Source organism: Cetorhinus maximus, chromosome 24 (assembly GCF_964194155.1).
Source record: "Cetorhinus maximus chromosome 24, sCetMax3.hap1.1, whole genome shotgun sequence".
NCBI classification, from domain to species: domain Eukaryota; kingdom Metazoa; phylum Chordata; class Chondrichthyes; order Lamniformes; family Cetorhinidae; genus Cetorhinus; species Cetorhinus maximus.
Window position 1 is genome coordinate 8,852,338 of NC_135902.1, and position 16,645 is coordinate 8,868,982.

Below are 16,645 nucleotides of genomic sequence, written 5' to 3' on the forward strand. Positions count from 1 at the left end.
TCCCTTTTAATTGGCTAATGTTTGACTGCCTCTCCCAGAAGGTTGCTGGTGGTTGGTGGTGTTAATGTTGGCAATGATGGGGAGGGATCTGGGAATTATCCTTCCACCTACCCTTCAGCAACAGCAAAAGTTTTGCAGTGTAGAGAGATTTAATTTAGAAGGGGAAATCCAAAATATGGTGCTGTGAATGACAAAGGAAAGAGACTGATTATGTTGATTTAATAGGGATATGGTTTTAAAATATGGCAAAGCTTCAAGTGATTGAAACTGAAGTAAAAACAATAAATGTTGGGCATGAACAGCAGGCCAGTCAGAATCAGTAGAGAAAAAAATTGCAGGTCGTGGGGTTTTGTGTGTGCACCCGTCAACAAAACCCAGGATTAAAGTGGCTGTGAGTGAAGCAAAATAGAGACCTAACTAAATCTGAAAGCAATTTAAACTAGAATACGAGTTTTTGTTGATGAAAGAGTTAAACTGTTAGGTACACTGAATACCCTTGCAATAATTCATTTAAGTGAGCGTAAAGAAACTGTTATTTATGAAGTACATCCTGGGTTGTGTGTGTATGATGCTTTCTATACATGCACCATCTAATTGACTGGAATCAGACTTTAAATTAGGGGCTAATTATTTTGGTGTATATTGTAGTCTTTTAGAATTTGTTTTCTTTTTAAATGTAATACAAATACATTTTCTTACAATATAGACTGTAACCAATCCAGAAACCTAAGGTTCGGAAACAGCAGCTGTCCGGAGATTTTCCAGCAGACCCAAGCAACTCACGGCATTTGGGAGCAGAAGCGTGAAAGATACAGTACTTGGGAAAGTAAAACTATTTTTATTACTGCTATGGAATGTTTTATCACTGTTTTATGCATTCAGATAAATGTCCATATCTACAGTGTGTTCCGGTTCACATGCTTGTGGTTAGGCATTCTGACATAATTCTATAATCCAGAAAATTCCAAAATCCGGAAATGACCTGGTCCCAAGCATTCCAGACTGGAGGGGTTATAGTTAGGTTTACAGTTAGTTCTTGTAAAACGTGGTTGTAGTATTTGCAAAGGGATAACACACGGGTGAGTAAAAAGCAGTAGTTCTGAATACGTCATTTGCCAACAAAACATTCAATGGTCAGTTGATCATTTTCACCTCATTGGCGCTACAGAATGAAAAAGAAATGCTCAACTGGGAAAGAGAAAAAATATTCAATAAAAACCCATGAAAAGGGCATTAGACAGAAGGGAAGTGAGAAAGTACTGTGGTTTTAGAGAGCCACCTACTGTCCACAACATCAAAGAACAGCCAATGCAAAGAAATTAAAATAAAAAGCAAAACACTGCGGATGCAACACAAACAGCTCTGAAGAAGAGTCATACGGACTCGAAACATTAACTCTGTTCTCTTCCCACAGATGCTGCCAGACCTGCTGAGTGTTTCCAGTATTTTCTGTTTTTATTACAAAGAAATCAACCCTTGAATGCAGCCTGTATACAAGTCGGACATAGCCTTACATAACAAGCGCTGACTTAAATTCTTGTGGATTCTTCATGATTTCCAGATTCCTTTTGCTTATGTCCTAATTCCTTGATATAAATGCCTTAAAGGAAGTGGCTGCAGAGATAGTGGAGGCACTGGTCGAAATATTCCAGAGCTCACTGGATTCTGGGAGAGTCCCAGCGGATTGGAAAACCGCTAATGTTCAAGAAGGGAGGGAGACAAGAAGCAGGAAACTATAGGCCACTCAGCCTAACATCTGTAGTTGAGAAAATGCTAGAGTCCATTATTAAGGAAATAGGATATTCAGAAAAGCTTAATGCAATCAAACAGAGTCAACATGGTTTTGTGAAAGAGAAATCATGTTTGACAAGTTTGCTAGAGTTCTTTGAGGATATAACAAGCAGAGTTGATAAAGGGGAACCGGTAGATGTAGTGTATTTGGATTCCCTGATGGCAGTCGATCAGGTGCCACACAAAAGGTTATTGCACAAGATAGGAGCTCACAGTATTGGGGGTGATGTATTAGTATGGATTGAGGATTGGTTAACACACAGAAGACAGAGTCAGGATTAATGGGTCGCTTTCAGGTTGGAAAGATGTAACTAGTGGAGTGCCACAAGGATCAGTCCTAGGGCCTCAATTATTTACCACCTATATTAATGACTCGGAGGAGGGGGCAGAGTGTAATGTATCCAAATTTGCTGACGATACAAAAATAGGTGGGAGGGTATGTTGTGATGAGGACATAAGGAATCTGCAAGGAGATTATAGACAGGTTGAGTGAGCGGGCAAAAACTTGGCAGATAGAGTTTAATGTAAGAAAGTGTGAGGTCATGCACTTTGGTAGGAAGAATCAAAAAGCATACTATTATTTAAATGGAGAGAGACTCAAAAAAAAGTGCAGCACAGAGGGATCTGGGTGTTCTTGTGCATGAAACACTAAAAGTTAGCATGCAGGTGCAGCAAGTCATTAAGAAGGCAAATGGAATTTTGGCCCGTATTGCTAGGAGGTTGGAGTTTTAAAATTAGGAAGTCTTGTTACAACTGTACAGGGTGTTGGTGAGGCTGCACCTGGAGTACATTGGTCCCTGTATTTAAGAAAGGATATACTCACATTGGAGGCAGTTCAAAAGAGATTCACTAGGCTGATTGTTGGGATAAAGGGGCTGATTTATCAAGAACGGTTAAACAGGTTAGGCCTTTATTCATTAGAGTTTAGAAGAATGAGGGGTGATCTTATTGAAACATACAAGATTCTGAGGGGGCTGGACAGGGTAGATGTTGAGAAGATGTTTCTGCTAGTGGGGGAATCTCAAACTAGGGTATACAGTTACAGAATAAGGGGCCACTGATTTAAAACGGAGATGCAAAGGAATTTCTTCTCTCAGAAGGTAGTGAATGTCTGAAATTCTCTACCCCAGAGAGTTGCAGAGACTAGATCGCTGAAAGTATTTAAAGAAGAGGTAGGTAGATTTTTTGAGTTATCGGGGGGTTGAGGGCTATGAGGAGCTGGCACGAAAGAGGAGTTGAGGCCTGGAGCAGATCAGCCAAGATCTTATTGAGGCGGGGCAGGCTTGAGGGGCTGAATGGCCTTCTCCTGCTCCTATTACTTATGTTCTTACATTTATGCTTTTATAAGATAGGCACAGATGAGAAAAGCTACCTGATCCATCTTAGCTCATTCATTTAGAAAATCCTATGGTCCTGCCTTCACAGAACTTATTTGTTTCTTCAATAATCTCAAGTTTTGCCTCCACTATCATCCTAAGAACCCCATCCACCTTATTGCTGAAACCTTGCATGATGACAATTTAAAAGCTCGTTACAGACAACCACAGTTGTAAGCAACTTTTCTGTCTGTACATGATTCCACAGTGCATCTAATTTCTCTGGCTGGCTCCAAAACAATTGTTTGACAGTGTATAAAGTGAGCTGAACACTCAGAATGGTGTTGAAGCTATTAAATTGTTAAGCACTGTAGACCACCCATATCCACTCCTTGAATCACTGTCAGCTGAGTAGAGTCACAAGGGCAAAGAGCAGATTAAGCAGGAGCTGAATGTTATAACCATTGGCATCACCAAAGAAACGATGCATTGAACTGTAGAAATCAAGTTAGAAACCAGGGCATTTGTTAATAGTTTATCTTGTTGGCCTTTCCAGGGATTCTCTGGTTAGGGGATGCATGTTTGCACCAAGTCTAAATAGGGCAGACTTGATGGTTTGTCTTTCCTCTTTTTCTTGACACACGTTTGAACCATAGGCAATAGAAAATGGTGTTGGTGTGTTGCAGTTCACTCAGGGAGTCCAAGTTGCTGGGGCAACATGCACGTTTACATGCATGTTGTATTCTGGGACTATGGATAGTGATGGTTGAAGCTTCAACTTTCTTTCTATCACATGGCTGACCAGGAATCTCTCCTGCTCCGACCTCCTGCCATTGATGTGGTTGGAAGGATCTGCAAGTTGATAATCAACCTGTTTGGCCATGGTGTGAACTCACCTTCTTTGGCCAACAAGTCCTGGAGTGGGACTTGAACTCAGACATTCTGGCCTAGAGACAGGGATGCTACCCACTGCTCCACAAGACCTCCATCAATAGAAAGTACCACACAATAAATTAAGGATGGCTCAGAAAATACACTTTTTCACACGTACACCATAAACATATGGATGAGTAAGGATGTAAATGCGTTGGAAGCAGTTCAGAGAAGGTTTACCAGACTAATACCCAGAATGGGCAGGTTGTTTTTTGAGGAAAGGTTGGACAGGCTAGGCTTGTATCCACTGGAGTTTAGAAGGGTAAGAGGTGACTTGACTTGAACATAAAAGATCCTGAGGGGTCTTGACAGGGTGGATGTGGAGAGGATGTTTCCACTTGTGGAAGAATCTAGAACTGGGGGTCACTGTTTAAAAATAAGGGGTTGCTCATTTGAAAGAGAGAGGAGGTGAATTTTTTTCACTCAGAGGGTCGTGAGTCTTTGGAACTCTCTTCCTGAAAAGATGGTGAAAGTAGAGTCTTTAAATATTTTTAACGCAGAGGTGGATAGATACTTGGTAAGCAAGGGTGTGGTAGGTTATCAGCAGTGGGTGGGATGCAGATTTCAGGTCACTATCAGATCAGCCATGATCTTATTAAATGGTGGAGCAGGCTCGAGGGGCTGAATGGCCTACTCCTGCTCCTTGTTCATATGTTCACGTGAGTAGCACCATTGACCATGAAGAAACACATCAAACATCAGCATCTTTGATATGTGCAGAAAAAGTCAGACTTGCAAAACCTCTGTAATTATAGAACATAATTGTGGAGAGATGGAGAAGCTATTTACGCAATCCAATTGGAGATTAAGCACAGCAATTTGTCAATTCATATAAATCTTCACCTTTGCAGCTCACATGTCTCAAAACTGTTTCAATACATAAAATATATTTTCGGAGAATTTACTGATAATGAACAGAGTCTGTTACTTACTGATCCAAGAGTTCCATCATCTCCTCATACTTCTGAATCATTTGTTTACCTTCAGATGAGTCCAAACATCTATGGAAATTCACACCCATTAACAAAGTTAACAACATTTACAAAGCGTTTCCAATTTGTGCCCGCGTTTCTGGGCTCAATGCAAAATATTTACTTCCAACAAACATATAACGCAAGAGAGCCCTAAATGAGTTGAAGGAATTTATGATGGTGCCACTCAATCCTCGCTGATTCTGTACTTTATATCTCCAAAGCATGGGCCAGAATACATTAGGTGCAGATACGTTGTAGATTATCCATTCTCCACAACACATCAATAAGAGGTAGAAGTGTGGGTAGAGCTCCCAATTGACATGATGTCTGATTCCAGTTTATCACCAAGGAAAGGGAAGGAGAAAAGTGATTTTTTATTTATATTGTGCAGCATCATGCTGCTCAGAAACTTCTCAAAGTGCTTTACATCTAAAGAATAATGTTGAAATGCAATGACTCATTACAAATGCAAATGCTGCAGCCATTTTGTATAGGGTAAGATACCCCAAACAGCATTGAACCATATAATGTTAGAGCATAAAGTAGGCTGCGCAGCCCATCATGCCTGTACTTGTCCTCTAAAAGGCCTATCCTTTTGCTTCCATTCCCCACATCCTTTTATGCTTCTCATTCTTAAAATATTTATCCATTTCCTTTCAAAATCTACCATGGATCATTTCCATCACTACCTGAGATGCTGCGATGAAAACCATAGAGTGTTCAATTGTTCTGTGTTCAACTATGAGTCTTGCCACTGATCTATGCTCACTGTGCTTGATTATTTAAGCCTGAGTGTGGACTCAGAGAAAAGTCGACAGACACCGCAGAAGCTAGAGCTGAAATAAGCCTGGTACAGATAGTTTGTGATAGCAGAGATACTTGAAAACTCTTGTAAATAAGCCTGTTGCACATTCAGGATCTAGGGTCATCTCTGCATTGCCCTGAGACAATTCAAACAGAGAAAATATATCACAAATCGGTGAATAGACAACAGACCAGCTCCCAGAATGAAAAATCAGCCAAAACTGGTTGACGATTACAAACATATCTAAGCGGCATCTAACCAGAATAATCGGCATGCAGAGAAAACTGGGAGATCCAACCAGAGATCAGTTTGCACCCGATTTTGTCAATCAGCTCTGGCTGTGGCTGCTTCTGATTTACTAGGAACAGCTGCTGAGCTAACTGGGAACTGCCTGGCTGAACTCCAAACACTGTTATTCTCCGTATGCTCCCCTGCCTTCTGTGGGTGGGATTTTACACGTTGGCGAGCGGGGGCAGGGGTGGGGCCCGCTCACCGACGCGTAAAACGACACGCGGTGACGTCGGGGGGAACTCCCGACGTCACCGAGCCCCATTTAAATTTTCGGGAAGGCGGGGGCGCAGCGAAATCAGCTGTGTGCCCGCCAACCTGTCAACGGCCAATTGAGGCCACTGACAGAGTCAATTAAGTAAGGTTGGCGGGCAGGCCAGGAGCCCTGGCGCAAACTAGAAAAAGCATGAAACCCCATCCATGCGCGGGATGAGGTTTCATGTAGGTTTGAAAAAATTTTAATTAAGTTCTTGTGAAAATTATGGACATGTCCCAACTCATGTGACATTGTCATATGAGGGGACATGTTAGAGAAATTTTATTTTTCTATTTTTAGGTTTTTTACATTTACAGCCGATCTCCCTGAGGCTGCACTTAGCCTCAGGGAGATGAGTGCGCTCTTTCGTGCGCATGCGTGAAACAGCGCACTCTCGATTTTGGGACTCCCCGCAGAGGGAGCACATAGCGCTTCTGTGCAGACGTCATGCTGGGAGGGCCTGAATTGGCCCGCCCACGTAAAATGCAGTCTATTCAAGTACAATATACAAGCATGAGAGAACTGATGGGCCTGTAAATCTACAATATTTAGGATTGTCATAGCTGAATACATTTCCTCTTTATATAATAACGTATAGGGTATAGAGCAGTCCAGGAGGTTTAAAGGAGGAGATTGTTTGCTTTTCCTTTCCCTTTCCTCAGTTGGGTCTCCCAGTAAAGCACTGCCTGCACAGTCAAGACAGCAAACAGACAAGCTGCCAGGGCTTTTCCAAAACACTAACCATATTAGTGTACAAGAGCAATCCAGGGATGAATCTTCTCTAACTTTCTCTCCCGGTGGGGAAAGTATCTGATCTGCAGTCAGCACATACCCACTGGTTTGGGCTAATGAGAAACTCAACAACAAAGGTGCTAAGGAATGTCAATGCCAGGAAGCCACATCGCCCCACTCCACCATCGCCTGTGCATCTCTGACAAGATTGCTGAATTGAGACAGTAATCAAAGTCCTATAGAGTTTATCCACTGGGGCTAAATCCTGTAAAACCCTGAAACCTTTTCTGAGCTAGCTATTTTTTTAAAGAGAGAAAATGCCATTTGGTCAGGGACAGGAGACGATATTTGGTACAGGTATAGAAAGGCTCAGAACGTTTTCAGAACTTTGCCCGTTGTACCAAGTAGAATACATACGGGTGTGTGATATTTCTGAAGTTATTAAATGGCACACGGATCCGTTCCCTTAATTCCATAGCCCAGCGTAACCCACCCCCGACAACCGGCATGTTCTTGTTCACAGTGGGGCGTCCTACAAAACAGAAAACAGGGTCCAAATCAGCAAAGACAATAATCAGTTTCATTTTTATACAGTCTAACAGTACTGGAAGAAAAGTTTAAAATAATTCTCCAGACATAGCTATGTACATCAATAGTGTATTGTGAGAATATTCTCTTTATGCTATAGCATTTCTACATGTAGTGTTCGCAGATAGGAGATGTTATGCAGAATAAATGTAGTCAGGGTTACGCGGGAAGTGAAAAGGCAATATCGCTCAGCTGGGAATAAAATCAGTCAAAGCCAGTTGGGAGTTTCAACCAGCCATAATTGGACTCAAATGGATGCAGTCGGAATGGCTGGTGATTATAACTGGGAACCAGCTGGTTGTCCAGTTGTCACCAGTAGTTTGTCAGAAGCCCTTAACTGGAACCAGTTGCTGTGCTAGCTGCTTCAACTGCGGAGAGACGGTTAAAAGATACAATCATGGGAAATCTGCAAGCTAAAGTATTCCCACTTTCCTCTATGCAGGATGAACTGATTCCAATTCATGAGCCTCCCTCAGCCATTGGGGAAGCTACTGACAGTGAGGTAACTGTCACAAATAGTGACTATAAAACTACTGCACATTAAGATGCTTGGGACAGTTTCCAGTACACAAACATTCAAATCCAATGCAACAATGATCATATTTCTCAATGCATACTTTTGAATGGAAGTAGCATTTGGTTTGAACATAGTAAAAGAGGCTCTCAAATTTATCTTAAAATCATTATCCTTTAACCCTTAATATTAAATTAAAACATTTCAGTAGGATTAGCAGCAATGTTTCATGAGGAGAATTAAGGACATCAGCTCATTTTGCACTTCTAGGTTACAAAAAAGATTTTTTATAAACTGCAAAAAACTGCACTAAATTACACAGAAGAATGCCACAAGCCTCACATTCTTCTCTTTGTAAATATAAAATGGGATAACAAGGAGACTGCAAAAATTTGTGACACATTCTAACCTCCGGGAAGAGCAGTTGGAGAGGTGGACCTGTCAGCTGCTGTCAAGAAAATATAATAATTTTCGTAATGTTATTGGAATTTATTGTAGAGTAATAGTGGGGTCTGTGTCTATGGGTCTGTGTGTGCGTGTGTTGGGACTTAATTGAAATAAAGGTAGCTGGTCTGAAGGCTTTGATGTATCAAGAAGAGAAGCTAGGTTTGAATTGTTAAGTAGGTAAACATGGCTGGAGTTTTGGAATGTGAGGTGTAAAGGGGACATTTGCATTTTTAGATAAATTAGAGTAGTGAATTTCAAAGGGATGGTAAGATGTTACACCTGGCCAACAGAGGCTAAACCAAACAGTGTGTTTATTTTTCCCAAAGCTTACTGATAAAATTGGTGCTATGAAAGATTTTTATTATTAGAAAAGTAGAGTTGAAAAGACATATCAAAACAATGGGATTTACATTGAAAAGGGAGCAATCTGTATAAAGGGGTTGAGGTTATATGTAAGGGAAGAAGGCATTTTAAGATGTAACACAAGGGTGAAAAGCCTCCAGCATCTAAGAAAAACTCATTTTGAATTCGACTGTCCAGGGCGTGTGTTTTGCCTTGGTCTGTTTAATTCTATGTGTTTTACTGTTGCCTTAACGGAGGTGTAACTGAGAGTTAGATTAACTAAGGGAGCTAGGGGTTATCATAATAGTAATTTGTAAACCTATGTATGTGCTTAAAATAATTTCTTCTATTAATAAATGCTCAATTTAGTTTTGTAAGAAGCCTATAAGACTCAGTGGTCTTATTACTACTGAATTCAAGGCATGCATCTCGAAATATACAAATTGCAAACCAGTTATAGCAGTTGTTTCAAGATTTCCCTTTGAGATTTGAGTAGCTCAGCATTTACCATCGGCTGTGCCATAACAACAGCTCAGAACCGGCCCATGCTGAGTTCGAAAGGAGTGTGTAAAAAAAAACAAATTCTGACATCACAGAAAGGAAACAATTTGATTGGTTGGAGAAGAAGCCATTTGGTGAGTATCTAGTGAGTATCCAGAAAGTGTTTAAGGTTTATTCAATTCCTAAGATTTAAAATAAAGTAGGAACTGCACTTTTGGTAAGGTTTATTAAGTAGGACCAAGTAATATAATGTTAATAGAAGTAAAACAAAGTAACTTAAAGTAAATGTAAAAGAAGTAAATTGAAGTCATGGCAGGATAACTTGGTCATGTGGAATGCATGTCCTGTAATATGTGGGAAATCGTGGACATTCCCGATGTCCTAGGTGAAGGCATATGCAGGAAGTGTCACCAGTTGCAGAACCTTGAGCTCCGGGTTTCAGAGCTTGAGCTGTGGCTGGAGTCACTGTGATGCATCTGCAAGGCTGGGACTACGTGGATAACACATTCAGAGAGGTGGTCACACTGCAGCTTAGGAGCCTGGAGGTAGAAAGGGAATGGTGACTGCCAGGAAATCCAGGAAAACTAGCCAAGTGGTGCAGGATTCCCCTGGGGTCCCGCTCACAGATTGGTTTTCCGTTTTGGAAGCTGGTGAGGGCGTTGGTTCCTTAAGGAGTGCAGTCAGAGCCAAGTTTGTGGCACCACGAACGGCTCAGCTGTACCAGAGGGGAGGAAGAAGAAAGGAGGAGCTATAGTGATAGGGGATTCATTAGTTAGGGGAACAGACAGGCATTTCTGTGGCCGTAGACATGACTCCAGGATGGTATGTTACCACCCTGGTGCCAGGGTCAAGGATGTCACAGAGCAGCTGCAGGACATCATTCTAGGGGATGGTAATCAGCCAGAGGTTGTGGTCCATGCTGGTACCAATGACTTAGGTGGGAAAGGGGATGAGGTCCTGAAAGCAGACTTTAGGGAGCTAGGAAGGAGATTGAAAAGCAGAACCTCTAAAGCAGTAATCTCAGGTTTACTCCCAGTCCCACATGCAAGTGTGTATAGAAATAGGAGAACTGAGCGATTAAACATGTGGCTGGAAAGCTGGTGTAGGAGGGAGGGAATCAGGTTTCGTGGTCATTGGGACCTGTTCTGGGGAAGGTGGGACCTATACAAGCTGGACAGGTCTGGAATTAATATCCTCGCAGGGTGACTTGCTAGTGCTAGTTGCGGGTGGCGGGGGAGGGGGGTGATGGGGGGGGTTAAACTAGATTGGCGGGAGGATGGGAACTTGAGGTGAAAATCAGAGCAGGAAATGGGAGATGGACAATTAGTGAGTGACTCTGCAAGACAGAAGAAGCACAGGTTAAAAAGTGTATAGCACAGGAGTTTGGCAGTGTTAAGAGGTATATGTGTAAATGCAGGGAGTACAGCAAATGAAGCCAATGAGCTGTGGGTACACAGAGATATGGCAACATGGCATTGTTGCTTTAACGGAAACTTGGCGTAAGGATGGTCAAAAATGGCAGCTCAACATCCCTGGATGTAGCGTTTTCAGACAGGATAGGGAGGGGATAAAAAAGGTGGGGGTGTAGCATTATTGGTTAAAGAATCAATTATAGCTGTGAGGAGGGATGATATACTAAATAAGGCATCAAATGAGGCCATGCGGATTGAGCTCAGAAATAAAATAGGGGCAGCAACACTGCTCGGAGTGCACTATAGACCCCCAAATAGTGGAAGGGAGTTAGAAAGCAAGTATGTAGGCAGGTTTCTGAGTGCAAAAACAATAGGGCAGTAACAGTTAGAGACTTCAACTACCCTAATATCAATTGGGATATGAACAGTGTGAAGGGCACAGAGGGCACAGAGTTCTTGAACTGCATTCAGGAGAACTTTTTAGCCAGCACATAATGAGCTCAACGAGAGGGGGTTTTACCAGTATATTAAGAGCAAGAGAATAACAAAGGAAAGGGTAGGACCTATCAGAGATGTACATGGTAACTTGTGCGTTGATGAAGATGTGGGCAGGGTTCTCAATGAGCACTTTGTTTCCATCTTCAGTAACAAGAGGGATGATGCAGACATTCTAGTTAATGAGGAGGATTGTGAAACATTAGAAACAATAAGCATACTGAGAGAGGAAGTACTGGAGCAACTGACATCCTTGAAGGTGTATAAGTCACCAGGGCCAGATGGATTGTATCCCAGGCTGTTAAAGGAAGCCAGGGAGGAAATAGTGGATGCTCTGAGGATCAGTTTCCAATCATCTCTAGATATCTAGATACAGGTGAGGTACAAGAGGATTGGAGGTCTGCAAATGTTGTACCATTATTTAAAAAGGGTGCAAGGGATAGGCCAGAAAATTATAGACCTGGAATCAATTCTGAGACACAGGATAAACTGTCACTTAGAAAGGCACAGGTTGATCAGGGATAGTCAGCATGGCAAAACCAGGGGAAGATCGTGTCTTACTAACTTAATAGGATTGTTTGAGGAAGTAACAAGGAGGATTGATGAGGATAGTGCAGTGGATGTTGTCTATAAGGATTTTAGTAAGGCATTTGACAAGGTCCCACATGGCAGACTGGTCAGAAAAGTAAGATCCTTGGGATACAGGGGAATGTGGCAAGTTGGATCCAAAATTGGCTCAGTGACAGGAAACAAAGGGTAATGGTCAAAGGATGTTTTTGGGAATGGAAAACGACTTCCAGTGGTGTTCCACAGGGCTCAGTGTTGGGTCCCTTGCTGCTTGTTGTATATATTAATGATTGGACATAAATGTGAGAAGTATGATTGAGAAATTTGCAGATGACACAAAAATTGGCCGTGCAGTTGACAGTGAAAAGGATAGCTGTTGTCTCCAGAATGATATCATTGGTTTGGCTGAGTGGGCAGAGAAGTGGCAAATGGAATTCAATCCAGATAAGTGTGAGGCAATGCATTTGGGAATGGCAAACAAAGCAAGGGAATACTCAATAAACGGGAAGATATTGAGAGGGATTGAGGAAGTGACAGACCTTGAAGTGCATGTCCACAGGTCCCTGAAGGTGGCAGGACAGGTGGCTAAGGTGGTAAAGAAAGCATATAGAGTGCTTTCCTTTACTGGGTGAGGTATTGAATACAAAAGCAGGGATGTAATGATGGAACTGTATAAAACACAGGTTAGGCCACAGCTGGAATTTTGTGTACAATTCTGGTCACCAACTTAACAGGAAGGACATAATTGCTCTGGAGAGAGTACAGAGGAAATTTACAACAATGTTGCCAGGGCTTGAAAACTGCAGCTATGAGAAAAGATTGGATAGGCTAGGCTTGTTTTCCTCAGAACAGAGGAGGCTGAGGGGTAACCTAGTTGAGGTGGACAAAATTATGAGGGGCTTAGATAGGGTAGACAGGAAAGACTTGTTTCCCCTAGCTGAGGGGCCAATTACCAGGGGGCATAGATTTAAGCTGATTGGGAGAAGGATTAGAGGGGACATGAGGAAAAACTTTTTCACCCAGAGGGTGGTGGGCATCTGGGATTCACGGCCTAACTTGGTGGTTGAAGCTGAAAAGGTACCTGGATCTGCACCTGGAGCGCTGTAACCTGCAAGGCTACGGACCAGGAAAGTGGGATTAAAATGAGCGGCTAGTTTCTTTTTCATCTTTTTCTGGCCCCTTCCTGTGCTGTCACTTTCCTATGGTTCTATGGTTCTAACCACAGTTTGAAACATCTTGGCACAATGGACGTGAGTTACTGCAGGTACATTCTACATCTGATTTTCTTTATACTCAATTTTTCCTTCCTGTCCCTCCCTCGAGGTTAAAACGAGAACATGGCTCGATTTATCTAATTTTTTTAAAAGTCCAGAATGCAGCTTTTATTCTAGGATTTAACAGTCTTATTCACTCCAAATCACCTATACAGACTAGTGCATAAAGCGGGTTTGCTGGGAGCATAATGAGATCTCCTGCACTGTGTGAAGCATTGAAACTCCGAATAGTTGAAGGACTATAGGTTTCAGAATGACTCATCGGATTCAAAATAATTTAAAATGAATATTCTAGTGTGTGTGTGTGTGTGTGTGTGTGTGTGCAGTTCCAGGCAGCATACAACAATGGAATGTTTAATCTTACTGAAAAAAAAAACAGCGGAAGACATTTTTTTCCACCACTGCTGTCGGTGTTCTGCAGATAAGAAGGGGAGGGAGTGAATTTTCTCATATAATGTGCTTTATAAAAACAAAAACTGTGTTCACACCACTGCCTGGCTCCTTAAAGGCACGTTCTGCTAAAAAAACTGGTGCGTGTAATTCGCACACGGGCAGAATTTTACACCTTGCGGTGGGCGGGCGCCCAATGCAAACAGATGTGAAATAACACGAGCTGATGTTGGGCGAGCGTCCTGACGCCATCCTGCGCATGAGCAATCTTCAGGTCGGCGGGCATGCAGGGCAGTCTGAAGCGCCCCCGCCGACAATTAAGCGGGCAATTAAGCCCATTAAGGAGGCAGTCGAACGTGATTTCTCGTGGCCCGTCCACTTTTACGGTTGGCGGGCGGGCCAATCAGCCTTTACATTTTTGCTCAAACCTCGATCCAGGGCAGGATGAAATCTTCTTGGGCAAATAAAATAAAACGGGATATCCGGTGACTGTTTTTTTTAATGAGGTGGGTTTTCAGATGCTTGCTTGCTTGTGCAGCGCGGACATATTTTGCAGCATTTTTTGTCGTTTCGTTTATTCTGTGGAGGTCCGCAGCTCCCCTGGGGCAGCTCCCTGCCTTCAGCGAGCTGACCGGGAGCGCTCACCAGCACCCGCGGTGACGTCGGCGCCCAACCTCTTCCCGCCCCCACCGGCCGTGCTGAGCCTTTCTCAGTGCGCGTTTCACGCTGGCTGACCGTTAACTGGCCAGCCAGCGCGAAATCACAGTCGGGGGCCGATCACGGTCGAGGGCCCGTTTCCCGTCCGCTCCCAGGCCCGCCGATCGCACACCCAACGAGCGAAAAATTCAAGTCGTTGCTGTTGTACATGCAGGTCACAGGCTCATTTCTCGATGTAAAATGATGCAAGTTATACACCAAAGGACACAATAACTGGCAAAAGTTTAGTTAACTAAAGGGGACCGACACTCTGGAATTATTCAAAAGGCAGATAAATGCCAGGATGGGGAAGTGCAGATTTCTGGGAATGTTGGGGTGCGTAACCAAAATGGCTTCCTCCTCTTTGTTTCATCATCTTCGTAATAAGGGCTATCATCACTGACCAAAACTTCTTAAAACCAATTATGTTCTTTGAAGAGGCAAAATGAAACGTTTTAAACATGTTCTTTGTTGTCAATGACAGATTACCCATCAAAATGAGCACATTAATGTTCATCATACAACAGAGATTGCAATAAGTTGAGGGACACTCTCTTCCCTCAACTGAAAAATAAATCTGGCTAATGTACCCTTTTTTGACATTGACAACCAAGCTAAATTTACACAAAAAGCATCCATACAGTATTAAATTATCATTAGATTGGTAGAAGTCCCTCGCTGCTTACAGGAATAACAAATTAAAGGCCTACTCACATGCTAACAAGCATCATTATTTTCAGACTGCTTGTTACAGAAGTCAGTGCTATTTTACAGAGGAGCTTTTTGCAGATTGACTTCAACATGATACAGGAAAACCCAGTAAAACAATAATGCAGCACACATTACTTTGTTCTAAGCATTTTGTAACATACGCACGGACAAAGCTGGGGAGCTAAAGTGGAACAAACACGGTGCTACGGACAGGAGGGGGGTTAATTTAAGCAGCACAAGTTTCTTCTCTCACCACCCAGCCATAAGCAGAAAGGTGTTTTGAGCTGTTTCCCTCTTTATAAGCAGTGGCGTATTTCCCAACCCCTCGGTTTTTGTGTGATCCAATTTTTTATTAATAACCCCACAGCAAACTCGTGATAGGATGAACTAAAATAGGGTTAGTTTATTCAAACCACGAAAGGAAGGTTGCAGTGTCAGCCCCTCCACCACCTTCCCCACCCCACCCCAATATTCAGACAGTAAAGAGAGGGATAGGGAAAAGAGGGTTTTGCTGTATAGAGGCCACAGAGAAACTAAATATCGATTCACATGAGTTCCAGGGCCCAGGATCAAAATCTAATGAGGTATTCCTTCACTGAAGTTGGCGGGCTGAAAGCCGATGTTGTAGATTGCACATTTCCGATGGTGTTGACTTCACAAGGTGAGATAGCCACGCAGAATTGAGTCAGTCTTGTAGGTAATCATACAGAATTTCCAGCAGAAGTAGTGTAGATTGCGGGGGTGTGGTGGGGGGGGGCATTTATTCTACCTGAGCTCCTTGTCTGTGAGGCTGCTAGTTAGATGGTAAACAGCAGTCTGAGCTTTTTAGTTCAACAAGGTAATATTACTTGTTGTACAAGCCAGAGGCCCATGGCCCATGGTTCCAACTTCTCCACCATCTTTGATAAAGAACGTGTATCCATCGTCTGGATTCCAAAGACTGTTAAATGTCTCAGCCATTAGGAATTGAAAGGAAGGCTGCAGGGCCTTTGTCTTAGCAGATGATCCATCTCCTTCTGGTCAGCCCGCGCTATTAAATGCAGATGGCCTTTGTATAGCTCTCTTTGAAGTTGGGCTGGACAGGCCACAGGCGGTCATTAGTGACTCCTCAGAGATAACGAGATGCAAGTTTTCCCGAAACTACCAGGTAGCTTCTTTTGTTTGGGGATCACAGACAGACATAGGTTCAGCCATTTTAAAGGTGTTTGTTCAGTTTTAAAATTTTAGAAATGACAATGAGCATATCTATATATAAATATACAGTGTGAGGTCTTAATCCCTCACAAGAGAGATACATTGTGGTGGAGGGTGTTTAAACATATGATTATCTCCCTTTTCACCAGGCTTCCCACGCAGCACCTCCCAACCCTCAACATCTACTATCCAGAAGGACAAAGGCAGCAGATGCAGGGGAACACCGCCACCTGCAAGTCGTGCTCCAAGTTACACACCATCCTCACTTGGAACTATATCACCCCTTCTTCACCTTCGTCGGGTCAAAATCCTGGCACTCCCCCGCTAGCAGCACTGTGGGCGTGCCTTCACCACAGTGAACGCAGTGGTTCAAGAAGGTAGCTCACCACCACCTTCTCAAGGGCAATTAAGGACGGCAA

General features: G+C 42.8%; 1 protein-coding gene across 1 annotated transcript in view; it reads right to left on the minus strand.

The window, feature by feature from the left end:
• Nucleotides 1-16,645, minus strand: part of dnah9 (dynein, axonemal, heavy chain 9) — a 563,627-nt gene that overhangs the window by 510,212 nt on the left and 36,770 nt on the right. The window contains exons 10-11 of the mRNA XM_078570706.1: nucleotides 7,513-7,627; nucleotides 4,973-5,041 (exon numbers count right to left, since the gene is read on the minus strand). Of these exons, the coding sequence (XP_078426832.1) occupies nucleotides 4,973-5,041; nucleotides 7,513-7,627 (184 nt within the window). The remainder of the gene's footprint in view (nucleotides 1-4,972; nucleotides 5,042-7,512; nucleotides 7,628-16,645) is intronic.